Consider the following 27,486-nt stretch of genomic DNA (forward strand, 5'->3'; position numbering starts at 1 on the left):
TCTGGTAAAAGAGTAAATTTTTATAGACTGTAACAATTAGCAACAGAGACATACAAAGAAGTTTTATCTATAGACTAGTAGAAAATTTAAAATCATAATAAAATAAAGCCCATCTATTTCTGCATAATAAATATATTACTTCTCCTCTTCTTTCAGATTTAATTGAAATTATGCAGGTTAAGGATATCTTAAAAACAACAAAGAATCTTAGTTTAGAAAATATTTGTGGAGGAAGTTCTCCTTGCTAGTTTCTATTTCTGAACAAGTGATTTGGAAAAAACCCTCTTCAATGATACCACTGGCTCCTCAAAAAATACAGGATCTGCAGTCCAGTTCTTGTCTCCACATTGCTTTCTTGTCTCACAAACAGAAAAGACCTGACCCTGTGGTCAGCCAATTGGTTCCATTAAAGAGTTTGATCAGGAGTTTCTATATCAGAACAAAGGGAGAAAAAACAAAGCAGAACAAAGAGGTGAAATGGACACCTTGTACTCCTGATGACAGAAAAGGAGTTTCTGAGTCACGCAGAGAGCTCTCAACACCCCGATCCGATGGAGACAGGATATAGCACTATCTGAACACATGCTCAAAATGCTTTGGAGAGAAAAAGTTATATCCAAACTGCTGCTGTAGGCAGGAAGGTCATGCTGGGATTATAATCAGCTGTGTGAATGAACACAGAGACATACCACATTTGGCTAGATGATTTTTTTGTTAAGACTTGCCAGTGGTACAGGGAAAAAATTGCCCTTATAATGAAAATTATCTCATTTCCAGCTCTGTGATAAATAGTATTTATCATGAATCTTTGATTCCTCACACTGCTATTGCAGCTCCTCTGGGATGGCATTAATGTACCATTTCTCTCCATGGCTCCTACTTATCTCAAATAGTCTCTGCTACAAACAGGGTTTTTACCCCTGGCCTGTGAAATTTCTTGAATTATCTGATAAGGGACAGTTTCAGCCACAATCACAGCAGGTCCAGGATTCTGCCCAAATGTTATAAAAAAATGTGGGTCAACTGCACTATACACAGCAGTGGGAAGATAAGGGTTTTACTGACACTTCTTTGCAGAGGCATATAAAAGTTGAGCATAGCTTCATCATTCAGTAGAAGCACACTCATCTCATGCAATCAAAATCATCAAAAGGGATTGTACAGAAAGGAGTGTGTATTTTTAAAAAGTTATCTTTAACTAAGGTCTAGCACCAGACAAAAAACAGGAATATTTAAGGAAGTTAGACAGCAGCACATCTTAAAAAACAATAATGAGCACACACTAGCTTACATTGTCAAAGCATTTACAAAAACATGAATTAATTAAGCCTCACAACACCCTTGTGAGATAGTTAAGTATTATTAGTCCCATTTTAGAGACAGAGAAACAGGCATGAAGAGAGTATAACCCGCTCACCACCACACATGTCAGATCCAGGTACAACATCAAATTTTCCATTTTTTGCCATGTGTGGTCAGATCTCTTAAAAGCTTCTGGTCTTTAATTTAAATTGTTTCCTCTCATTCGTTTTAAGACACCTGTCCTTATTTCAGTCTGATATGAAAAGGTACTCACCAAGTGCTATTCAAAGAATCACTGAATGGTTTGGGTTGGAAGGGACTCTAAAGAACATCCAGTTCCAACATCCCTGCCATGGACTGGGATACCTTCCACTAGACCAGGTTGCTCATAGCTCCATCCAACCTGGCTTTGAACACTTCCAGGGATGATGCATTCACAGCTTCTCTGGCAAGCTGTTCCAGAGCCTCACCACCCTCACAGTAAAGAATTTCTTCCCAGTACCTAATTTAAACCTAGCCTCTTCCAGTTTAAAGCCATTAACCCTTGTTCTATCACTACACACTCTTGTAGAAAGTCATAGGAGAGGTGTTCCAGCCGTCTCATAATCTTTCAGTAGTTCTCCTCTGGACTTGCTCTATTATGATGAGGGCCACAGAGCTGGACACAGTACTCCAGGTGGTCTCACAAGAGCAGAATAGAGGGGAAGAATCACCTCCCTTGATCTGCTGGTCATGCCTCTTTTGATGCAGCCCATGATGCAGCTGACTTTCTGGAAAAGTAATCAATGCATTCTAGGAACTTCCTGAATTGCTTACGCCCTGCTGGGTTGCCTCTCCAACAGATATGAGGTGGCTGAAGTCCCCTATGAAGACTGGGCCTTGTGAACATAAGGTTGCTCTTATCTGTAGAGGGTTCATCCACTCAGTCCTCCTGGCCGGGCAACCTGTAGCAGATCCCCTCTGTCACCTGTCCCTGCCCTCCCTTTAATCCTGACCCATAAGCTCTTGATGGACTCCTCATCCATTCTTAGGCTGAGCTGCATGCGCTCTGGATGGAGCTTTGTGCTCCATCCAATCACTGACATAGAAGGTGACATCTCCTCCTTGCCTCCAGTGCCTGTTCTTCCTAAAGGGCCTGCATCCTTCCATTCCAACACTCCAGTCATAGGAGTTATGCCACCCTGTCTCTGTAGCAGCCCTGCACATGTGAGCACACTGCTCACAACAAACAAGCAGAATTAGGAAAAACATTTTTTATAAACTCTGTGTTACTGGAAGCTGTTTAACAAAAGACTTGACATGGGTATTTTCATATTGCCAGAGTGTCACTTCTCATCAGGCACCTGCCACCAGGAAACTTGCTGAGGCCTATCTGCAATGCTGAGACATTCAGAATCTGCAAAAAAATAGGGCTTCTTTGCTTCTTCGATACAATGAATCTCTCTCTGGCAGGGTTTCTTCTCTAGAAAGAACTCCTAGGAATACAATTGCACTGAAAACAAAGAAAGATTTTTATCACGAAGATCCTCACCGTATCATTCAGTTGGAAGAGACCTTCAAGATCATCAACTCCAACCCAGCCCGAACACCTCAACTAGACCATGGCACTGAGTGCCACAATCCAGTCTTTTTTTAAACATATCCAGGGATGGTGACTCCACCAACATCCAGGCAAACTATTCCAATATTTTATCACCCTTTCTGTAAAAAACTTTTTCCTAATATCCAACCTACATTTCCCTTGGTGCAGCTTAGGACTGTGACCTCTGGTTCTGTCAGTTGCTGCCTGGAGAAAGAGACCAACCTCCACCAGACTACAACCACTTTCAGGAAGTTGTAGAGAGTGATAAGGTCACCTCTGAGTCTCCAAGCTAAACACCCCCAGCTCCCTCAGCCGTTTCCTCACAGGGCTTGTGCTCCAAGCCCTCACCAGCCTCGTTGACCTCCTCTGGACATGCTCAAGTGTCTCAACGTCCTTCCCAAACTGAGGGGCCCAGAACTGGACACAGCACTCAAGGTGTGGCCTCACCAGTGCTGAGTACAGGGGAAGAATGACCTCCCTGCTCCTGTTGGCCTCAAGGTAAAGCCAAGGGCACAAAGGTATGTCAGAAAAATCTAGAAACATTCATCTATTGTGCTTTTGTTGCCCTTCTCTGAACTCTATTATGAGAGATGGTCTGGAGGCATCAGACATCCTAGGAGCAAGAAAATGATTCTTCATAGTCACTTTGAGATGACAAGTTCCCTTATCATATCACTTCTTCCCTGAACTAGTAAGTGACAGACTAGGATTAAACTTCCAAACTAGCTGAAAGTTCAAGTTAATGGATTTAATTCTACAAACTGCCAAATTTAACTGGCAAATCTGGCAGACCTACTGCTGTCTTTTTGCAAACCCAGGCCCCAGGTGTTAGTGGAGACATAGAAATAAAAATAGTCTTTCCATCTTCAGTTACATATGTCCATTAGACACTATCCAGAGTCCAGGAAGTTAGTTTCATGACAGCTTGATCTGAAGATCCTCCCCATACTTTTGGATCAACTTCACATGGTTATGGTCCACTGACCATTGCTCTGGGAGGTGTTTGGGCTTCATGCTGTCCAAGAAATGCTGCCGCCAGCGTCTTTCCAGCTGCATGAGAGAGCGCAGGCCTCCTTTAGCACAACACTGAACCACCTTCAGTCCATGTGGCACGTAGCTCTCATTGCAGATCCTGCCAGGACACAAGCACAATTTATTTTCACACAAGCCCACTGCCAGACTCCAGATCTGTCTCCAGTGAACAGCAAGATACTGAAGATACTTTCAGCTGCAGAGTTTAATTACAGACAAAGGGTAAGATAACCAAGAGGGAGAATTTTAAGCTTTGCTTCAATGCCAGACTGTTTTCTGGAAAACAGTTACACTGTAAAGATGGTTTCTCTGAATGGAGAAAGTGTTCTTCTTTACAGTAACACTAAACAAAGCTCTTAGGGTCCATTACAAGCTCCTCAGGAGACTGCAAATTTCTCAAGGCAAGAATTATATGACCCTTCAGAGTGCTGAGCCTATCACTGAATTCGCTGCCTGGATGGGCTCTGAGTTACAACATCTGCACTTTACAAAAAACAGCAAGCATAACAAGGAGAAGATACTTATTTCACACAGAGACTAGACACTTTTTAAGAAAAGATATTTGGGGAAACTTTGAGAAAGGGAAGAAGAGAAGACTTCTGATATGACTGTCCTTCAGACTCTTTTCCTGATCTGTCCTTCAGAAGAAGTATAAAAATGTTGGAGGGGAAGATGGAGAGCAAGAACAGAAGACTGGTGAGGAGGAAGAGGGAAAGAAACAAGAGCTGCAGTTCAGAGACCAGTGGTGGGTTGAGGGGAGATGGGTATAAACAGAAACAAAACTTAAGAAATGCAATATAAACAACAAAAAACCTTACATCCAGCCTACATGGCCTTGCTATACCTGGTTTCCAGACCAGCTGCTGCCTGGAGCATCTCTGGAGTGACTGTATCTGTGTTATAGAAGTCCTTGATGCTTTGCAGCAGCTCTGCCCTGCGGGGGTCAGGCAGGCTGTCTGCATTCAGCAGGGCGCGCGCCCCCGAGCGCACTTGCCTGCGCAGAGGGTCCTCCAGGAGACGCACACCCTCCTCGGAGCCGATGGGAGCCCCAAACTCCTGGGCCAGCTGCTGCTTGAGGTGGTTGTCATAGTAATTGGAGATGGCATGGCAGGATGTGCAGAGCAGGAGCACATCGTGCGAGTTGTGATCCTTCATCTGGATGGGGAAGTGTCTTCTGTATTCGTGAGGAACAACATTCTTCCTAGAGAAGACAAGACAGCTCATTGCATTTGTCTGGAGCTGCTGCTCCTCAGTTCCTCCTCTTCCTGCCCCAGAAAGGGTGAGCTAAAACCAAAAGTCCAGGTAAGCAAAGATTACCAGGACATATAGCACAGAAAGTGATTATTTTTATTCTTTTCATTTGTAGTTCTCTTGCCAGATTTTCTGCATTTCTCTTTTTTTCCTTTCCAAAAATTCATCACTTTCAATTAAAGATTCATACTGTTAAAAAAAAAAAATCAAGTAATGCACTATGAGAGGTATACTTCTCAACTAATCAGTAGCAGACAAAAAGACAAAGAGAAAAATCTTGTTCTTTTTGACCTCATGAGCTTTAGGCTCACCTAAACCTTTCAAAAATAAAGGATTAAGTAGTGGAAGGAATAGTATAGCTCTTTTTGGAAGGGTATGCCACCCACCCAGTGGGTGTCAGCACACTGCTGCCCCTGTCACTCAAACTGCAGCACATATATGTTCCATATGCTTTGATCTCTCCTAGGATCAATATCTCCTGCCTCTGTAACAGGAAAGGCTGGTCTCTTCAGTGTCTCACACAGCCAAACAACTGCAGAGCACTCAAGCAGTATCCCATCCAGGACATGAACAAGCACAGTGTTTCAGGCCACTAACCAAGCTTCTGGATGCCAAACTTGATGCAGACTCATCCCTGTTTTAGAAGATGCATTTTTCTCCTACCCACTAAACAACTCACCGGATATAGGATTCTCGCTTGCCACATACAACGCAGAGGTTTTCTTTGACTGTCAGATAATAATCAACTTGAGACTCAGGACGTCCTGAAGGCTCAAAACGCAGCTTCACAACAAAAGGGTCTGTGCTAACTAGCTCTAAAAGGATAAAGGCAAAGAGAAAATACTCAAGACAAATTGTATTGGAGAGCTAAAATAACAATGCTACCATGTAAGAGTCATCCTAGTGAATCCTCAACAGTACTTCCAATAAGAAAGGATACCAAAAAAATCATGTTTCATTAGGAAGATGAGAGAGAGGAGAGAGAAAGGAGAGAGAGAGGAGAGAGAGAGGAGCATTTCAAATACCAACAGGAAAACTGGTATGCCTACCTCCAATCCCCTTATCCAAATACCACTGAGCCTTCTTGCGATCACAAGTGCACAGGGGCTGTCCATCTGGTGCATGCAGGAAGCAGTTGTCATACAGTGGAGATTTTCTATGAAACAAGGCCAGTATTACAGCAGCTATAATAGCATGCAAAAAACCCCAGGCTAAAGCAGCACTATCATCTCCTCTCTGCCCTTGGCCAACACAGAAGGGCACTGCTTTACTGCTACCACAGGCTTTTCCTTCCTGTGCCCTCTGGCACCTCACATAACATGTCTTACCCCTGCCAACCTCAGCTTTCAGCCCTGCCGTCTCTGTGGCCACGTTGACATGGGACAGCAAAGGAAAAACAACAGTCCATGAGGCAGATCCTCATGAAAGGACAAGCTCTGTATAGTTGCCACCTTTTCCTTGGAGAAGACAGGGTGTAGCTGTTTGAGCAGCAGAATCACAGAATCACAGAACATGCCAAGTTGGAAGGGACCCCCCCCAGGATCATTGAGTCCAACTCCTAGCCCTGCTCAGGACACCCTGGACACCCAAGATACACACCTGGAAAGCCAACTGCCAACTGCCAATGCTTCCACAGGGGAAGGAAGGAAGGAAGGGTAAAACTGAAAGACAACACCTCAGCTTGCTCATGATCTAAGTAAAGATCTAAGTGCTCAATACCACCTAGAGGAAAATGAGGAAAACAGAAACAGGATCTGACCCCCATGACTGTTAGGTCCTGTGTTCTCTTTCCTAGTTCATATGAGCTAGTTTGTTTAATGATAGAGCATGAAGCAATACTCAGGGTTTTCCATATGCAATGCACAGAGTAAGATGTGCTCGTATACCCACCTTGCAGAATATCCCACACCCAGAGGCTTTCGCTTCTGCCTCCGTGGATCTCTCATTTGCTGATTGCCAGAGGGCTGACCATTCACCCAAGATTTCCGATTCTTCGTCTTCTGAGGGGAACGTCCCTCTCCACTCTTCTCCTCTCCTGTGCTGCCACTCTTTCTTCCTCTAAATGGGATATCCACCAAGCCCTGGCATTTACCCCGTGCTTTCTCCCAAGCAGTGACAGAGTTTTCACCTTCAGATGTATCAGGGAGGCTGGTAAATCCCAGCAAATGGAAGAACAGAGCCACTGAGACCTGGGCATCCCTAGCAGCATAGAGAACCTGCAGAAAAGCACAGAAATGAAGATACTGACAAACAGCAAATATTCCCAACATTATCGGTCTTTAGCATGAGGTACAGTAAAACCAGAAGCTGGATTAATTTCCTTTTGAAGTTCACATGAAGTTTTGCCAGTTGAGTGGCACATTCATAACAACATCACATCCCCCAGGATGCCCCCAGGAACTGCAAGGGACTGAAAAGATATTTAGGTCAGACATCCTCATATCCCACCAATCCCTCCTTCATAAAAAGTCCCCTTTTGGCACACTGGCTTAGAGTATTCAGCATGGTTTTTTGTCCTGTCACTCCCTCTGCTGGTCACTGCTTCTGCAGGCATGCACAGCTTGACTAAAGAAACTGGGCAGTCGGGGAAAACTCAGTGCTCTAAAGAAGGTGAACAAGATTTCCAGTGTCTCTCTAATATTGCACCAACTGCTACAGACTGAAGAAAATAATAGTAAGGTGAGGTTTTGGAAAACCTTCTTCAAGGGATCTTGCCTCACAGATCTTTCAGAACTAAAGGAAAACAAGGGTAAAAAATCCAGGGAGAATGCAGAAAATTATCTTCATGGAAAAGGAGGGAAATGCAGGCAGTGAGTCTGAAATTAACTTTAAACCCTGTCACACATAAGATTTTGAGATATAATTTGAAAAGGCTCAAATTTCCCTGTTGTAAAGCCTCTTTTGCAACTAAGAAGGTTACTTTTCCTCCCAAAACAGTAAGTTGAAGCGGAGAACACACCTGATCTTGTGTCAGTTCTTCTGCTTCCCAGTTGCTGCAACGCACATGAGGAGATTTGTCAAGCGGGAAGTTCAGGACTTTTTCAGCTAAAGACTTAAGGCTAAGGCAGTTGTGAAGTAGATCCTTCCTTCAATGCAACAAAGAAAATGAAACAAATATATTTAAAATGAAACTATACACTCATGCAAATTCAGATGGCCTCATACAGCCTGAACCTGCGAGAACACAATGCACATGACGCATGACTCAAACAGCACACAGCTGCCTGTCAGCTTTACAGGCCCTCTCCCCTCCTCTACTAAAACGTCCTTTCTAGATTTAGTAATTATCTCGTGTCTGCAATATGCAAAGCAGGCAAAGCTGGGAGTTAGTAACATTTAAGGCTGAAGTGTTGGGCTCTGAACTACTCCCTTCTGAACTAAAGAGACCCATCATACAGTCATGGACTTGATGGATCCCACTTGTCTGAGGGATTCATGAGAAGCCCAAAAACCAGAATGACTCAGAAGAATGCTGTCCACCAGAGACAAGAAGTCCATCCTCAGTGCTAAAAATGCATCAATAGGTCAGCAAACCCATGGCCCAGGCACACATATAATTGTACATGAAGAATATTTGCAAGTAAAGCATCTTGTTTCAGGAAGAGTGAAAGATAAGAAAATGGCATCACAAGTGTAACCTTTCCATAGAAGAATTGTTATTAAAAGAGAAAATTGTAACTGGTTTATTTAGTAACTTTTTAAGAAATATTGAAATTCAACAGTTCCATTTACATGCCCTGTGCACATTTAACTCACACTTCTTGGCAGTGTATTCAAACATATGCCGACACAGTGTTCATTCTTACTGCATTACATCACTGTGCCTGGACTTCTTAAAAGCTGAAGCATGGTACACAGAGAAGTTCACAGAGGTATCAGTCTGTGAGAGAAGACTTACGGACACAATTAGCAAATGAAATCCTCAGTAAGATCACAGAATAGAAGCATGACATGCTCTTGGGCTGCAGCTATCGATGCCCATTTTCTAAAGCCACCCTAAGAATTCCAGACATACCAACCTGATATCATTCAGCTTATGCAAATCACCTAAGATATATTTCCAACTCAAATGATGCCCCAAACGGACCTACCTCTGTCTACCTCTGTCTTCAGGCACTTACCGCTGTCTCATGGCTAAATACCGGAGATCCATGCTCCCTTTGACTGGAAGACCATAATCATGAAGCAATTTGCAAGCATCTTCCCAGCATCCTACCCCAACTTTCAACACAGCACTATCTGCCATGATGTCCACCAGGGTCTTTGGAAGAGTCTGGCCACTGGCAACAAGCCTGGGCAATCGAACAAGAATGCAGAGGCCACTGGAAGAAGCCATCTGCAAGAGGGATACAGGATTTGCTTTTCCCTCCACAGATACCTGTAATGAAGTAAAAAATGAGAGTCCAGGTTACTTACTGTATTATCAGTAATACCGGAGCTGAAGCAAATTGCAAAATAGGCCACTGAAAGCAGGAAATACTTATCAGTTTACACAGTCAAGTATTATTACACGTCTCTAAAATTCATGGCAAATTATGTCGTCTTTTTCACAGTATTACTGTGCCCAAGCTACTTCTTGCCACATTCCCACATGACAATCTTTCCCCCTTTTACCCTTCCCCTTCATAGCTGAGCTGGTTGAAGAAATCAGAAACATTTTTGAATCCACATCAACACAAAGCCACACACTATATAAATGTGTATGGCAAATATATTGTTTAGCTGTGGCTTATACTGACTGTGGGGTGAATAAATTTCCAGTCAAAACAATGGCAAAGCCAGGCTTTATAAATTACTTTAAGCCTGTTTGAGACATCACACATGCAAATGCACAAGCAGAAGAGGAACTTTATTCTGGTTGTCCCAGTCAGTTTTATCTATGTATAAGCATTATCCTCCTTTTTGGACTCAACATTCTTAAGATATTGTTTCTTAAATATGTAGCTGAATTTAAAATAGTGTAAGCCCAAGGTACTTCTAGTAAATCACCTTTAAAGAGATATTATACCAAACATATAGTGCTATATTTAGCCATACAACTGTTATTATATTGAGTAAAGTCGATTTATCACAGGAACTCAGTAGACAAATACATCTGGTGAATTAAAAATGTAGCATATTTAAACGTAAGAAGAATCAAAGTTAGCATCTGCTTCACTGCCATCATGACAGACAATCACAGTTTCAATGGTCAATCCTGTGGTATCTGTTTTAACAAAAAAATTGTCCCACTCTCAATGGTTTCCCTGTGCAATTTGCAATCTAAAGGAAGGAGAGGGGCTTCTTGGTTACTCACCCACTCACAATCAATTCCAAGAACTGGCCACTTCTCCATCTCCTTCTTCAGCAATGGTTCAGCATGATCCCACTCCTCCTGATCTGAAACTATCACTATGTCTGCACCAAGGGTCCTCTCTATCCAGAAAAAGGTGGGAGCTCTGAAGAAGGAAAGCACCTTCTTATCCTCTGCCTTAATGAGTTTCTCATCTCCTGACTTTCCTGCTGCTTCCTCTTGCTGACTACTACAGCGTGTTTTTCCTTTCCGATGCTGGGTCGCTTTCCACAAAACCAGGCCCCCCAATGCTACACCCAGCAGGGTCGCCAAAGTAATCGTCACAGCTGTTTGCTTGGCCATTTTTTATTGCCTTTTCTCCCCCTTCACCTCATCCTCTCAAAATGGCATTGTGGGATTTCATCATGGCCTGCAGAGATAAATAGGAGAGGAAGAAATTAATAAACAACTTAATAAAATGTGTTTAGAGATATTAAAGACATGCAATGCTATCACAAAAAGGTTCTAGCCATAACTTGTAATCCTGACAGAAAAAAAGGTCCGGGTCCCACTTTGATAGACTGGGGGCCTGGGGACAAATTGCTGCAGTGATGGATTGGGCAGGAGAAGGAGACAGAATGCTGCTGTTGATCACACCACTAAAAACCTTAAAGGGAATCCATTCAGTTAAACTGGTGCAACTGGGTGCTTCCACAAACTCTGCTATTCCAGAAAGAAACTAGTCACAGTTATTAACAACCTTTTAGTTCAGTTTGTAACTAGATCAATCTAAACAAGGCCAAAATGAAATTGCTGCAGAGTAAGCATGTCCGTTCACGCATTAGTAAATAACAGGCATTTATTTGTCCATTACATTCACATCCATACTAGGGTCAAATGGCTCTTCAGGAACTGAAAAGCCCTAGAACAGCAGGATCTTATTTTTAACATAGCTGTCCCTCTGTCATACTGAATCTTAGTACCCCTTCAATAAACTGAAATCAATCCAGCTCCTCCATCGCAACACACCACGTTATTTCTAAAGGGCTGTCCTTGCGCACATTTCCCCACAAGAAGTTCGACGCTACTCCAGCATCGGTGCTGCACAGCCGCTCCCAGCATCCCGAGCACGGCCCGGGCACCTGCCTGAGCACCCCCGAAGCAACAAGTCGTTCACTGCCACCCCGTAAACTGAGCGCGAACACGGGGGGCAACGAGCCCGCCCGCAGCGACGGCCTCTCCCTCAGTCCAACAGCCACTACCCCTCTGGGAACCGCGGGGTGCCTGTGATCCTGGTGCGGATCCCCCGCGGGGCAGGAGAAGCCCCGGTAAGACACCCCGGCCCCCGCGCAGCCCCGGCGGCAGCGGCGCGCCAAGGCCCGGGATCCCAGCCGAGCGCGCCTCCGGGCCAATGCCAGGCCCGCCGGGATGGGGGCAGGCGGGGGCGTCCGGGGCTCCCTTGGGCAGCCGGGGGAACGCGCTGCCCGCTATAGGTTCGGTCGCGGTTATCTACCCCGGGAAAGGCCCGAACGCCGGGAGCGAGCATGCGGAGGCCGCGGGCGCACCGGACCGCGCACCGGCGCACCTGCGGCCTCTCCGGGATGCGCGCGGCAGCCTCTCCCCCGCGCCCAGCCCCGCCGCCCGCCCCCGGCCCCGCCGGGCGCCCACCGATCCGCCCGCTGCCTGCGTCCCGTGCAACGGCTACGTCCGGCCGCAGGAACGCCCCGCGGGGCAGTCGCGACACACACCGGGAACCTTAGAGCGGCGGACGCTTCCTCTGAGCCGGCAGTGCGAGTGGGCGGTGGGCGCCGCCATGTTGTACGGCAGCTAGTGGCGGGGCGCCTGGGCAGCAGGCGACGTGCCTTCAGCCGTGGCAAAATGCTGGCAAGAATACGGAAAAGCCGGCTCTTTTTAAAGGAGATTTTTGGAGTGAAAAGTGCGGTTTGTCGTCTGCGACTAGGGAGGGCTTGAGGAGCGAGCCGCAGCGGGTGTGAAGTCCCGCACAAGCAGAGCACCACGAAACCCCTGGGCCAGGAGGGACCAGATAGAATGGGAAGTAAAGAACAAAGGCAGCCGGGAAAATAAATAGCAGATCGCAGCCACGTCCAAAGTGGCAAACTGGAAGAAAACAAAGAGGGAACAAATCAAATGGAGAGTGTTAAGAAATTAACATGTCACTTAATCATGACAAATGATTGTTCTCCCTGTGTGTGAGGAGAAATACGAGCGTTAGAAGAGTGACACCACAAAATCTGGACGGTGAGTATAGAGGCAGCTGCTCTATCCGGAGTCACCATCATCAAGGTTTATGGTCATCACTGTTAAAAAGCAAATGAGCTTCCAGCCCAAACTCCATTGAAAATGAGAGGATCTGAATGCCCAGGTTTCTTCAAATTCCTTTGCAATTCCCAGTATCTCCGAGATTTTGTGCTGTTAGCTTTCCACCTAGCTGCATCTATATGAAGTAGAGACTGAACCCACAGAAAATACTGTGTTAAATCAATTTAACAATTTGACAGCATCAAATTTTGTTTTGCTTTAATTTTGCCACTTGTAGTCATCAGGGTAGGAGGATCTCCTTAGCAGAGATTTGGTATTTAGCAGACACGTTGTCCAAAGAGTGCAACAAAGAGGCTAATGGCTGGCACTGGCAAAAATCTTCTATAGAAGCAGTATTTTTTTCACTCTGTAACTCATCTTTATTTTCCTCTTCTGTTTTGCTTAACTCAGGAATGAGGTACAGACATCTTGATAGCTCACAAGGAAAACAAGTGATTTCCAGAACAGTTTTCTGAGCAAATAAGGCCCTCCCTCTCCTTATCAGAAATAAGATGACAAGGCTATTAAAGGTTAAACAGCTACCTTTAATGACCTGATCTATGCCAGCATGGTGTGGCCATATCAGGTCTTACTGGTGCTGGGGTAGGATCAGAGTTTTGTTTTTCATTGACTTGCATCAGCATTTTGAATGTACAAATGCTTTATACCTCATGGTTACAGCTTCTGTATCATAAGTGTTTCTCCAAAGCCTCTCCGTCTTGCTCGACAGTGATGAGACTTCTATCCATTTTTATAGTAATTCACTGAGTTACGAAGCATTGCAATCTCACTGCAGTAACTCACACCTTGTCTCTGATTCATTCTCCTCTAGAGGGAAGGTCTGCATCTCCCTTTGAGTCACAGCCTGGCCCCAGCTTCTCCATCCATCCCCTGTGCTCCGATGCACCAGATACAGCTGACCAGCTGAACTGCAGGTCACCAAGCAGGAGCCAGCACGACTCTGAAGTTTCTCACATGACTTGTGCTCAGAAGAAAGGTGCATCATGTGCATGCTCAGGAGAGAACGCTGGAGAGGTCTGGCAGTACCTGAGTTCCCACAGTCAGATGGACATGTTCTGCCTGTTCCTCTCTCTTCCCTTCGCACATATCCCTCAAGGTATAGTGCTTTGTTTTGTATGGTCATTGGAATCTAGCATAAACCCGGATTGCCACTTGGATGGATAGTCCCACATTTCCTGTTGTACCTACGACTGACTGCTTACTTCCTGCTCTCTTGCTCCAGCACCCACATCTGTAATGACAGGGTCAGAAAATAATGGAACTGGTCCATCTGCAAACTAGTTCAAGGACAAAAGGTAACACCTGGGGACACAACAGACATTTCAAGGCCCAAGTGATTGGAAAGAGAACCAAGAAGATGATGCAGCTGGGCTCCAGGATCCAGCTGCCCTACTGTGGGGTAGGCAAGGCATCCTTAAGAGAACTCTGTCAGAGCTCAAGATAAGCACAAAATACTGAACAAATCTGCAAATAAATTGTTTATTTCCGTTTCTAAAGTAATAGAAGTGTGAAGTTACAATAGAAAAAAATGCAATAAAATACCCCAGTATTTACTACACAGTGAAAATCTCACAGAGAAGATGCTAGCATTTCTCCAAGTAAGAGGATTGTATCTCTAGTTGCATTTAAAGCCTTTATTTTTCATGGCATCACTGACAATACAGAGTCCTGTAAGCCACAAGCCTGTTTAACAGCTTGTCTTATACCTACATAGCCATTTATTCAAGTATAAGAATTAAATTAAAAATAAATGAAAGCAACTTATGCATGAATGCACTGTGGCAAAAAAGCCAAAAACAAACAAACAAAACCAAAAAATCCCACAACCAAAACCCAAAAACCAACCAACCAAACAAAAAAATCAAAACCAAACAAACAACAAGTTCCCAAAGCCTGAGAGGGACATTGCTGAAGATGAGAAGATAACCAAGTGAGTAAACACCAACTGCTGATATAGCCTTACTTATAAGAAATCTGTTACAGAAGGTAACGAAGCCTTTACATGGCAAATGGCAATATTTACTTTTCTGTTTCTGTAGCCTGACATGAGATCTCTGCAGAGGTCTCTGTCAAAAGACTAATTTTTAGCCTGATTTGCTAAGGAAAGAAGACTTATAAAATTACTCTATGTTGGTGTTTTTGCCTCTGGGTCCATTGCTTCCTCCACTTTCCTTGCCAAAAAAGCATGTTTAAACCATTGCTAAATTCCATCTAAATTTGTACAAAGTTAACGAGTGAAATGCAAAGCCAAATGAATGAAACAGGTCCTAATAAAGCTGTCACTGATAAAATGGTAAGCATGTGCAGACACTGCTTAGTATACATATGAGAATCCACACAGCGGTACCACATCAGGACAAATCCATAGGAAACCAGGCTTCACTTGTTCTGCTGATCACAGAAAAAATAATCATTTTTATAATGACATTAGCTCATCTTTTAGGAGGGAGAAGACTAGGGTAAATGAGTCAGTGTTCAAAGTAAAATCAATGATCGTGGAATATCAAAGGAGAGAGGCTCCAGTGAAGACTTAAATTGCTGGTAGCAGACAATGAGCAGAGAGCTGCATGTAGTCCCCACTAGCTCATTAATAACACTCTCTTTGGGGCCCCATCCCAAGCTACAGAAAAAAGCCAAACTCACATTTCAACTCCTAATGTGATTTATCTTCCTTCTGTTGATGCTAGTAACACCATGACTACATATGCAAACAAGCCATTTTGAGCAGGGTTTGTTTTAACAGGGTTGATACCAGGAAGGCAGTAGGGTTTCTTTCTTCACGAAGTCAGAATGAGAGCAGTTTCAATCAACTGTGAAGCCCCATCCTAAAGATGGAGTCTCACACTGCAACCAGGTGGATAGAAGGTTTAGTTTCCGTTGAAAAGGTAATTCTGCTTCCCCCTTCTTCCTGTCAGCATTCTTCTCCAGCCTCAATTCTGCAAATACTGGTGCCTGCTTGATTCAAGGAATTAAGTGAGCAGAAAGCTAGCACAGCAAAAAACTGGATTTTCTTCTGGTTTAACTCCTTGTACTAGATCATCATACAACCAGATCTCAGTGAAACTACATCTTAAGCCAAAAGATGAGTCAGTGGTAGCTCACTGAAGGGATCTGACAGAGTTTGCAGGTTTTGCAAAGAATCTGAAAAAACTCAGAGGTGTAAAATGCCAGATAATCCCATGAGGATGAGTTGTATTAACATCAATCATCATCAATGTATATCTTCCTTAATTGCCAACTCTTTTCATTGCTTATATAGAAAGACAGATGAATTTCACAATTCCATTTCTTGAAGATCTGCTTAGCTTACCCCAGTAGTTCAGTCCAGAAGGCACTCTGAGTCAGCCTCACCATTTATGGCTGCTAAGAATATGACATCTCTCATCTCCAAAACTCATCTCCCATCTGGGGACTCCAGACTAGCTTGTGCTGATTTCGGCACTCATTGGGACACTTCCATGAGCCAAATAAACACATGGCAGAAAGCAGGTCCAGTAAGTAACAGTATCAGCACAAAGAAAGGGACAGAACACAGAGCCACTAAAAATAAAGCCACCTTTCAGTGGCCACAAATCATTAGACTGGCTTAGCCGCATGTTAAACCTACATAGCAGAACAGCAAGCCCCAAGAGGAGACATTTGAGAAAAAAATCCTTGCTTTTCCTACCTTTCTGGTCTATGAAAGTAAGCAAAAGGAGAAAAGCCCAGAAGCCACCAAATTTTCACTAGAGGGAATAAATTACACAAGCAAAATTATTTTTTTTTAAATCATATGGCTAAAATATAATGTAGTCTTCTTGGTTTACCATTTCTTTCTATTGCCCCTCAAAAATAAAAAATATTGGTATAAATAAACAAATGAATAAAAACCTTGACTCTGCGTAATTAGGAAAGTGAAGCTTTCACTCTCTCTGACTCATTCCATAGACATTCAACTATCAGTGTACAAACCTCTCAGTTTCCACTCTGGATTAGCCAAAGCCAATCAAAGGTTCAACAGAACCCCAAAAAGAGTATTTAAATATCATCCTTTCTAGCCTGACACAATCAATCATGCTTCACTTAAATACTTTTTACCTATTTAAGAATTCCTAGTGTTTGACAGACTCTCAGAGAACTGTATCCTTGGTCTTCTGTTACCCTCCTACATTATCTCTGAGCTACCTCTGGGGAAAGAAGCAGATCCATAAATCATCTGCAGAGAGATATTAATTTATTTGTATTTCAGATGAGATACCTCCCCCTGTCCAAACTCAAAACAGAGTCTTCTCTCTTCTGTAAATGACTAGCAGGAAATTACAGCTCAGCAGAGCTAGAACTCTGCCCTGAAAGCCCTCCTACTATCTTCTTTGTGAGTATCTGTGGATAGCATCACCAGTTTACCTGCCACTCAAGGTAAGTTTGCCAACTGTCAGGTCTGAACTGAAATGCCTCTGTAGATCCTAGCACCCAGGGTATATACTTCCATGTGGCAGCTCCAAAACAGCCCTCCAAAACATCCTTGCAGCTAAGACCCTTGTTCTCTTGCTGATATACAAAGACTGCCCTAATAACCTCTTCCTCCAGTATTAACCAACACAGCTCCTAACGCAACAGCCATTGGCCACTGGAAATGCCACAGTCTGACAACAGAGCAAAGCTGACAGTAGGCCTCCTATTAATGACCAAATACACCAGAGCCATCACATGGAAACAACTAATGCAATTTAACTGATTCTCCCAGTTCAAATTTGTTCAGAAAAATGTTGAGGGGATAACTTTGTACCAGTAGACAGTAAACCCCGATCTGTTATTGTCAGTCCTTCCAGAGGCAGAACATAAAATCTGTAGCATGGACAGAAGCTAATATGAGAGTAATGTGACACCATGGCCATACCACATACAGATCAATTTAGTACTGCTGGGAGACTGAGCTCTGCACAACCTTGGAATTAGCAACTCTGAAACTGCAACCCAAGATTGTTTACATAGATCATTACTCTAACCACATCACTTCTCTATTTTAAGGATTCTTCTAGTTCCCTCTTCTGTATTGCATCAAACATTATTTACTTGCCTTCATTTCCAAGGGCATCTACAGCAAGTCACCACCCTGTTCATTATCTCCCATTTTCTTTCCAGTTGACTCCTCCACTCTGCTGCCTACTTGTTGAAATTCCAGGCAAAACATTTGTTGTGCTTGATTTCATGCTGCTTTTGAGACATTGAGGAGACTATGAACATGCTACAGAATTAAGCAGCTCAAGCAGTGTGTGCAGACAGACTCTGGCCAGGCTCAATCCACTTTGGTCTGTGACAACCAGTCTCAGTACAGCACCCCCATGCTAACATGTCCCCCAGAACAGCAACTTGATGAAGTTTGATCTGTTTGACTAACTTCTGTCAGTACATTGATTCCATTGCAAGCTGCAGAATGTTCCTGTTAAAGGAGACAAAGATGCTTCACTGATGCTACTTCAGTATGACTCAGGACAACACTGTATGTGCTTTGGAGAGATAATAGCACTCTGGCTTTATTAACATAGACACCAGTCATTTTCCAAGGAAGATATTACCTGTATAGGCTATGGTAACTTCCTTAGGTGTTATATTCAAAATTAATTCAAAGAAAGGATCAAGAGAATGAAAAGAATGCTTACCAGTACAGATTTTGAATCTATAAGGTCATGTCATTGAGCAGAAGAGATTGACAGTCTGCTGTTATTTTTCTTTTAAATTCTGACTGCTTAGAAATGTGATTTAAAAAACACCACCAAAAAAAAAAAAAGCAGAAAAACCCAAACAAAACAAAAACAAACTCAGTTAAATCTGTCTTTAAAATCCTGGAACTGGGGGCTTAGGATATAGTTTTATTTCTATGCAAAACCATTTAAGTACACAGCTTTCCTAGAGACTGGATCCAGAATATGGAGAAAAAGCACTGGAGATTTTATTATATTGCATATTTACTTCAGTACAGAAATCAAAGGTACTCAAAGATATTGAACCTGAACAATACTTTAGGAAAGGGGAAAAAGTGAAATCTTGCTGAGTCAGCAGCAGTTTCTGATATAATTGTAATGGTGCAGAATATCATGGCATGCAAGCAACAAAGATAGAAAATATTATTTAATAGCAATGTCTGAAGTTTACCTGTGTCTGAAGCTAAGGTAATAAATACAAACCATGATGGACAGAGTCTTTGCCTCTCTATATTGGGGGTGGCTAGACAGGTTTCATTGCAGTAGTTGGCCATCAACAACTGTAACCAGAAAACATCCTTATGTACAGTTCAGATTAGAAGACATTAACTGCTTTGTTTTCACTTCAGTTGTGAAGCATTGTTAATATTAACACTGTTAATGTAACTTCTTACATTCTTCTTTTTATTCCAAATTACAAGAAAAAGTTTTTTACTTACTTTTGTTATATGTTAAAATTAAGGCTATAGTGTTGTCAAATAAAAAGCTTGGTCTATGCAGGATTTGATGCTCTTTCTATAATCTTAACAAAGAAGAAACCCAAAAGCACTTAACTGACTTTTTATAATGAAATAATTTCTATTTCTATGGAAAAACTGTCACCAGAATATGGCAGCAGTCTAACACTACTCAGTCACCTCGCCACATCACAGTTTATGCCAGGGAGGGTTTTCCCCCCTGCTTATCTTAAAGTTTCAAGGCTTCTAATTTCCAGCAGATGCAGTGCTACACAAAGATGGCCAGCATGGTCAGGCTAATTCCTCTCACCGTCTGAAAACTGTATCTTCCCTAGGTACTGGTGCCATGGGGAAATACAGACCTGAAAGTTTCAAGCTGCTCATTTTGTGCACAGGCAGCATGCAGTCAGCTGCAAGGTGGGACTGGGGGTCTGTGCAGCACCTCAGGGACATCACCCTTTGAATAACACTCCTGTTGTCTGACACGCTATCAGATGTTACCTGAGAAGTACAGGGTCCTGTGAAAGAGAAAAGATATTCTTATTCCAGTTAGATAAACGTTAGGGTATTGTTAAACAGTGAAGAACAACACAGATCACTTCCACCTGGTTAGCCAGCTACATTTTGGGGTTTAGTTGACACTGCAGGGTAAGAGAAGGAAATTAATCTGTACTTCGAGCAGTCTTCCAAGGGCTGCAGAAAGGTCTACTGACTCACTTGTGGTGGGGCAACCCTCCTGTTTTCAGTGTTGCTCGGGAAGGAGCAGGAGAGAGCAAGCTATGATACCTATAATAACTATCATAGGGAAAACAACCACAACAATAACAAAAAACCCCCAAACTAAATTCTAAAGCCATAATGCTTTGAATTCCCGTAGAAATCACTCAGCATTTACAGAGGACAAGTCCCACTGCAAGCCGCTCCCGCACTTGAGCTGTTTTTCCCCTCATCTTCCCTCCGGTGCGTTGCCCGCCCGTTGCCTCAAGGCGGGCGGGCCGTGGCTCCGGAGCGCTCCCTTCCCATTCACCGCTCCGCGGGAGCACCTGCGCTCCCGCCGCCACCTCCCCGCCGGCCGCAGGGCTGCAGGCGGCACGGGTCACTCAGCCGGGCCGGCCGAGCGGCAGCGGGACGCGTCCTCCCGCGGCTCCTCCGAGTGACGGGCGTACCCGTTCCCCGGCAGGTCCTCCGAGTGGCGAACGTGTCCTTCCCCCAAAAGGTCCCCGGAGCGGCGAGTGTGTCCGGCGCCCTGCAAGTTCCTGCAGCGGCGAACGCGTGCTTGCCCGAGAAGGTGCTCGGAGCGGCGAACGTGTCCGTCCGTCCCCGGAGTGGCGAACGTTACCGTCCCCCCGCAGGGGCGAGTGTGTCTGTCCCCCCGCGCCGCTCCAGCAGCGAGTTAACCGGCGGCGGCGCCACGCTAGAGCCGGGCCGGGAGGCGCGGGCTGCAGCTGAGGATCAGCTGCTGAGGGAAGCGGGGAGGAGCCAGCGGGATCAGGAAGCGGCGGAGTGTCTAACACCTCTCTGCCATGGCTGGCTAAAGAAAAATCATCATAACCATAACAAGGGGGGAAGCGGGGGAGGGGAGGCGGCGGCGGGGGAAGGGGCGGCGGGGGAAGGAGCGGCGGGGAGCGGCGCAGGCGGCAGCATGAGGAGGAGAGGCAGCCGGGGGAGCAGCATGCGGTCGGTGGTGGGGTTCCTGTCCCAGCGGGGCTTGGAGGGGGACCCCCTGCTCACCCACGACTTCCAGCGAAGACGCCTGCGGGGCTGCAGGAACCTCTACAAGAAGGACCTCCTGGGCCACTTCGGCTGTGTCAATGCCATTGAATTCTCCAACAATGGAGGCCAGTGGCTGGTCTCAGGTAAAGCGAACGCTCCCGTCCCTCGCCCCCTCCCGCCACCCCCTCCCCAGGAAGCATCTTCCTCCCCGGCCGCCTCCCCTGCGGCCCGCGGGAGGGGAGCCGCGGCAGCGCTGCTCAGAGCCGTTTGCCAAATCCACCGGTGCCCGGGAATGATGTTTTCTCAAGTAGGGATCTAAAATGGTTGACAGGTTTTAAATTCTACTGTTATCCGGGGGGGAGCCCTGGTCAAAGTTTTTACGAGAGTGTTTCCCGGGCGCTGGGGGTGGGAGCTAGGGGTGCCCTTTATTTGATGGCTCGCGTGTCTTTCCTCTTAAAAGAGGATTTTCTTATTTTGGGGGGACGACGACGGGGGAGAAGAAGCATCCCCTCGGCGCTCATTGGGGCACTGGGTGACATTTGTCAGCGCCCTGGCCCGGGCCGGGGGTCAGCAATCGCTGCCGGGGGCGGGCGGCGGCCCCGAGTTTGGCCGGGGGGGCTGCAGTACCGCTCGGCATCGGGCGGGAACCGGATCGGTTTAATCGAGGGACTGGTCACTTTGGGGCCACCCCCACCCCATCTTCTTTAGGGGGAGGGGAGTCGGGTTTTGTTTTGTTCCTCCTCCCTCCTCTTGCAGGGCTCGCTTCTGAAAGAGGGGGATATATTTGTGGTGATGGTTTTCGGCTTAAGGTCCCCTCTGTTGCCTGCCCGGGGCTGAGGGAGCCATAGGGGTGGGGGATGCTGTCAGGTAGGAGGGTGGCGAGGGCTTGACATCAGCTGCGACACCGAGGACGGGGAAAGGCTCTGCGCCCCCAGCCAGGGAGGGGCTGCGGGGCTCGGCGGCCGGCTGGCCGCCTCCCCCCACCCCAGCAGCGCTTGGCGCAGGTGCCTCTTCCTGCTTCCCCGCCTCCGGGCTCCGAGGGGCGGCAGGGGAAGGAGGCAACTTGAGGCCGGGGCCTGGCCGGGCGCTGCAGGCCGCGGTCTCCTCGGGCGGCTCTTAGCGACAGGCCGGGGAATCGCGGGCCGATCCCGCCCGCGGCGCCCCGGGGGCTCGGGCGCTGAGGGGTCGCGGCGCTCTTCTCCCGCCAAGCCCTCGGACCCCGCGCTCTTCTGCGAGGGGGCAGAGACCTTCGAGCGGCGCGGAAGGAGCTGCCGGCCCCCGAGGGACCGCTCGTATCGCGCCGCCCCGGGCAGGGCAGGGCCGCCGAGCGCGGTGTCCATTGCAGGCCGCGGTCGGGGGGCGTCGTGTCCCGGCCGCCCCTCGCCCCCGGGGAAAGCGGGCTGGAGCGAGCGGCCCCCTTCCGCTGCTCTCCCGCGGCTGGGGCTGCCGACAGGGCCCTCCCCAGGGGCCGGGCAGCAGCGGGAAAGGCGCGCTCCCTGTCGTGGGGGCAGCTGCCCTCGGGGGAATCGCAGAGGTCCTTGGCAGCTTTGTGGAGAGTGGTCTCGCTTGCCAGGGGGTCGCTGACTTGGTTATTAACCGAGGGCCTCGGTTTTGCCTGTCTACCTTGAAAGCAGTGACAGGGGCTCCTGAGGAATGTCATGGGGGCATGGCTGAGCAGTGTACTGCCTTGCCGTGGTGTCTGGGCAGAGGTGAACTGTATCACACAATGATGTCAGTAATAACTTCAAAGAGCATGCAATAAAAAGTTTTTGTGACTGGTTACTTTTAAGCAAGGGCAGAATAGAAACCCTGTATAAACATGGAGTGGAAGCTGATACACTGAAACCTTCCTAAATTTAACATTCTTACCTGAAGAAACTTCAAGCATATTTCCAGTGATTTTTGAGTGTCCATGAAGGATCTTAGTGTAACTCTTAGGGATTCTTTTATCTTTATGCACATGCAGTTTCTGAGATATGCATCCATTTAGCTTGTGAATATATGTGCGCATACATACACACATAAATATGTATATAAACATGAGAGTGTATTGGAAGGGAATGCTGATTCACCCATTCTAAAATTCCCATTTGTCCCAGTCATTATACTGGTTTGTATTGGTCCTTCTCCAGTAGAAAGTAGAGTGATGTAATTTTGCTTACAAAGTGCTACAGAGAGCTCAAGTGTGTCTGTTTTTTTGTTTGTTTGTTTGTGTTTGTTTTTTGTGTGTTTTTGGGTTTTTTTCCATAATAAGTGATGGAAACACCACTAGTATTTTCTCTTCTTCTTGCTCAAGAAGGCCTCAGGATATACTTTAGGTCCTGCCATATCATCAATGCACTTACCTGTGTTGACATCCATTCTTTAGGCATAGGCATAAGCAGTCCAGGGCTGGCATGGACTTTTAAGAATTAATTTTGTCCAAACTGCCTGAATCAAGGTAGGTGCAGTGAGAGAATGAAGGCAGAGTTCACATCTGGGGGAATATCTAAAAAGTGTATGTAAAAGGAAGGCTTTCAAGCAATGTCCAGTTTTAAATTTCCGAACTTTTCATAGAGCTTCCGAATGTTCAAAGAGGGTAAGGTTTTCCTCCATATCCTCCATATGTAGTATTTACATGCTACTGGAGTTCTACTCTCCTAAAAAAAAACTTAAAAAAAAATTACATGTGCTAGCAGTGCACAACTTTGGGACAACCAAGAACAGATGACCTCAAATCTGACCTTCTACTGATGCCCTGAGAAAATGAAGAGCTCTAATTATACTAACTTTCTTTTTTATGCTATCCATGACCATAATATCTAGAATGCTTTATGGGCCATAGCAACAGGAGGTAGGTGCTTTGTGCTTCAGTCAAGAACAAGAAATTAAAAGTCAAAATATTTATGGATACTCTGTTAAATCGCACACCATTATAAGACTAAGCTTCATTAAAATTATTCTCAAAGCACTCTCTTAAAGGCCGTACTTGATCCTGAAGCTCTGAGAAATAGCAACAGCAGGAAGAAAAGTAATGAGGAAAGGTAAAGGAAGGGTGTAAGCAGCCTCTACTTTGAAGTTTTGTAGAAGACTTGCTTCAAAAGAGTTCCAAATGCAGATAAAGCCTTAGAATTGGTGGCATGAGGGTCTCTCATCCCTCAAAATAGTCAGCATAGTGAAGTAAGGATGAGCTGCTGGGTGCTTCTAACTTCATGTATAGCAGCTAAGAGAGTCAACAGCTGTATTGGAGTGCATGAAAAGGGAAAGTGCAGGCAGTCTTTTCAGTTGTTCAGTCTTAAGTAATATGTATATTCTTAACCTAGAGAAGTCTGCTTTGGCTGATTGACTTGTTAACAATTTAAACTTTGTTAGAGCTGTTTTAGGTGCAGTTGGTACAGTGCATTCATAGTGGCTATAGCAATGCCATTGAAATACTAGCCTGCATCCAAGTTAGTGCTGTTCTCATCACTTGGCTGGAATACATTCCCTGGGTATGTGTCCCACATGTGGGTTCTTTTTTGTTGTTGGGGTTTTTGTTGTTTGTGTTTTTGTTTGTTTGTTTGTTTTAATGTGTCTCACAGAAGTGAGTCTGTAAGGCTAATGATTACTGTTTCAGTAAACAATTCAAACTGCTTAAACAAGGTTTGTATTGCAGTTACAGATAATTTTCCTGTTAGGATTTTGGAGAGAACTTTGGTGTGGACAAGCCTCAGCAGGCCCTCCGAAAGCATGCTTGAAACTTTTTAGTATCTTCTTTAAATCTTGTATTGGAAAGTACATGTTTAATAGTATTTATTTTTGTTCTTAACCATGTTTCAAAGTAAAAAAGTTGAGGTCCACAGATTGAGTTGAGAGCCAGTCTAGAGGTTCTTTCTGTGCCTGTGTGACACCTCAACGTGTCACTTTATAGAGGGGAAGAAGGGCAGAGGTTATTGTTTTGGAACAGGGGTGCTAGAAGAAGGGACTGACATAAGGACAAGAATTTTTAAAAATTGAAATAATTGGAAGGAGGAGGTGGACACTCAGGAGAAGATGTAGTGTGACAAGCATAAAAAAACTACCTGTAGAATGACACAAGTAGAGAGGAAAGCTTAACATATAAAAAATGTCAAAGTGGGTTGAAATTGGTTAAAACTTGCTTCTGGATGAAGTTGAAAGATTCTATTGAGCAAAATGTGTCTTTGCAATACTTTATGTACTAGATAGTGTTTTTTTCTTTTAACAGTTTGAGAAACACGTGACTGTCCATGCATGAAAATTAAAATCACCATGCAGTGGTATGCAACCCACTGCTTCCCTCACATTTGCGAAGCATCTCCTGCAATTTGACTTCTTAAAACTCAGCTTTACTTGTTCTGCATAACAGTCTTTCTGCCATCCTTAGGTTTGGTGGATATGTTTTCCTGTTTGTTTATCTGACTGTCATTTTTCATGCCTGCTATCTTTTACAAACACGAGTATCTTTATCAGAACTATCAGAACCTCCCACTTTTTTTTTTTTTTCATATTTTAAACTGTATGTTCAAGATAACTTATGGGAAGTACTGTAATTTTCTCTTGTTTTTTTTTTCCCTCCTAACAGATAATGCAAAAGTTAATAGCTGCTCTAAGATCCTAAATTTCTGAGGGTGCTAGAAAGTATTAGAAATGCATCTGACATTCAGTTTTTACATAAATCTGAAGGAACATGAGCCTAAAACAGGGGAAAGAGGTGACTTTAGAAAAAGTTGTGGAGTATCACTTCTGAATAAGGGGATGGTGTATCAAGTATATTTTAAGGAGGAATGCTCTGATCTTTGTTTGTATCAAGCAGAATTCTGTGTGAGGAGGGATGTTAGGTTCAGTTACTACATCATGTTTTAATTAATGTCTGAGAAATTATAAAATTTCTTAGGAAAGATAGGATCAGGCAGCAATAATTTCCAGGAATAAGAGCTGAAGTTCAAGTTAATTAGGATACATTACATGGGAAAAAATGTCATGTGTTTTGAGAGGGACAAGTGCAACCTAAAGCATGTGAATAAAAATGGTTGACTCTACAAATACACCATGGAGACTAGCCCATAGTCATGTAGAAAAGAATCCAAATTTATAAATATCACAACATAAATATGATCAGACATGAAAAAGCATGTGAAGTAAACCTGCTGTGGTGCTGTTGGGGCCTCAAATGGAGTGCTGTGCTCAATTTTGGGCACTGTACTTTGAGAAAGATGTGCCCAAACTGAGTAAATTCAAAAGATGGCATGAAGAATGAAATGAAATAGTGAAAGCAAGGGGTCCATTTAGTCTACAGAAAGAACAGCTGAGTAGAAATGCAAGTCCTGAGCTGCATAAAGGTGGTTTTAATTATTATTGTTCTTATTATGTGAAGTTGTAAAGTCTTTTTTTGTCTACTGGGAATAGGATGAAGAAATGGTATCAATTTATAGGAAGAAGGATTTTAGGGTGCTGTTTGATCTTGCGCTTTCTCTTCATCCTGTGACTCATTCACTTATTTCTCTTCTTCATTGTTTGCACTGTGGCACTTTCATAATTTAAAGCCTGAGACTGGTATGATGGAAGCATCTGATCAGGGGGATGGAATTGGTAGGGAGAGGTTGCTTGTCTGTCAGCTGCTTTTCTGTCAGGTCAACTTCTTTAATTTACCCTGTGCGTGAATGGCCACTGAATCCAAAGGAGGGGAATGTAGCACGAGCACATGGCAAGGGGGACTGGGATTATATGTAATGTCAAACTGCACCCTCAGGCTTGATATAATAGGGTAATCTGCCTAATGGCAAGGATAATGAAAAACTGAAATAGGCTGCCTAAGGAGGATATGAAATCTACCTCAGCAGTGTTTTTTTAAGAGCAAACTAGAGACTTATCTTCTGGGGAAAATTCTGACAGAGCCTGGCCTTTTGCCTTTGGCCAAGGCCAGCTAAGTGATCAGCTTCTTGAAATACCATCCAGTCCTGCTTTCTGTGATTCATGCAACTTCTGAAGTAGATACAAGCAATAAGACTAATCTTTCATGTTAGAAGTATTTCCCACTTGCCATGAAAGTTCTCTTAGCAAATGGACCTGGTATATAGGAGATAAAGGGGAGTTATGGTCTTGAGCTTTGTCCACAACCAGCAAGGTTAACGCACTTTAAAAGTGCAGTATTTCAGTACTGACTGGTATGATTTTGAAGTGCTTGTGTTAGTACACAGGAGCTCAAGCGTGTTTCATGAGCTATGCAGATACTGTTTGGACCAGATTTACTTTTGGCAAGGGTATGTTCTGGCCCCCTTCAAACTAATTTAGGTCTAAACTAAATAGATTTGTCTTACTGAGTCTCTTTGGTTTTGAATGTTTCTACAGATTTGACCCTACTTCTGTAACAAGCACTGAAGTACTTGACTAACTAAATCTTTTTAAATGTGGCTCCTTTCTGAAAAATAACTGTAGAATGGCATTGTGTAGTTCTTAGCTGGGTCATACAAACTTTTACTTTTCAAATTGTCAGTCATACAGTCCTAAACAGAATCTGCAAAATAAGATGAAAGTGAAGCTATTTCCTCATTATAGATGTCGAACTTTCTGTTTCTGATACCATGGACTGAAAAATTA

At 44.6% G+C, this 27,486-nt stretch overlaps 2 protein-coding genes across 11 annotated transcripts in view; one reads left to right on the forward strand and one right to left on the reverse strand.

The window, feature by feature from the left end:
- EXD2 (exonuclease 3'-5' domain containing 2) lies at window positions 1-20,682 on the reverse strand. 8 transcript variants are annotated; one of them, XM_038139131.1, is made up of 10 exons: window positions 20,364-20,682; window positions 19,699-19,715; window positions 10,464-10,869; window positions 9,289-9,545; window positions 8,127-8,253; window positions 7,058-7,383; window positions 6,217-6,323; window positions 5,847-5,982; window positions 4,761-5,117; window positions 1-4,016 (listed from the first exon to the last, which is right to left on the reverse strand). In XM_038139131.1, the coding sequence occupies exons 3-10, from the start codon at window positions 10,800-10,802 to the stop codon at window positions 3,800-3,802; spliced, it is 1,866 nt and encodes a 621-aa protein (XP_037995059.1). In that variant the 5' UTR covers window positions 10,803-10,869; window positions 19,699-19,715; window positions 20,364-20,682; the 3' UTR covers window positions 1-3,799. The 8 variants fall into 8 exon arrangements, with proteins under 8 accessions (XP_037995059.1, XP_037995056.1, XP_037995054.1 ...); XM_038139128.1 differs by having other exon boundaries at window positions 19,560-19,715; XM_038139126.1 differs by lacking the exons at window positions 19,699-19,715; window positions 20,364-20,682 and adding an exon at window positions 12,188-12,321.
- A 12-nt stretch (window positions 20,683-20,694) lies between these two features.
- Window positions 20,695-27,486, forward strand: part of DCAF5 (DDB1 and CUL4 associated factor 5) — a 67,904-nt gene continuing 61,112 nt past the window's right edge. The window contains exon 1 of one of the 3 annotated variants that reach the window (XM_038139122.1): window positions 20,695-21,053. In XM_038139122.1, the coding sequence (XP_037995050.1) occupies window positions 20,840-21,053 (214 nt within the window). In that variant the 5' untranslated portion in view covers window positions 20,695-20,839. Of the gene's footprint in view, window positions 21,054-21,131; window positions 21,218-24,242; window positions 24,381-27,486 lie in introns of those variants that run through there. The other 2 variants (XM_038139124.1, XM_038139123.1) reach the window with 2 other exon arrangements.

Source organism: Motacilla alba, chromosome 5, assembly GCF_015832195.1.
Source record: "Motacilla alba alba isolate MOTALB_02 chromosome 5, Motacilla_alba_V1.0_pri, whole genome shotgun sequence".
NCBI lineage: Eukaryota > Metazoa > Chordata > Aves > Passeriformes > Motacillidae > Motacilla > Motacilla alba.

What these genes read in the sequence shown, in the direction of transcription:
- EXD2 (XM_038139131.1), bottom strand. Translation starts at nt 10,802, where the DNA reads ATGGCCAAGCAAACAGCTGTGACGATTACTTTGGCGACCCTGCTGGGT. An exon ending in TTGGAATTGATTGTGAGTGG is followed by an intron (nt 9,546 to 10,463) that starts GTGAGTAACCAA and finishes ACTTCATTACAG; the next exon opens with GTATCTGTGGAGGGAAAAGC. An exon ending in TTTGGATAAGGGGATTGGAG is followed by an intron (nt 5,983 to 6,216) that starts GTAGGCATACCA and finishes TTATCCTTTTAG; the next exon opens with AGCTAGTTAGCACAGACCCT.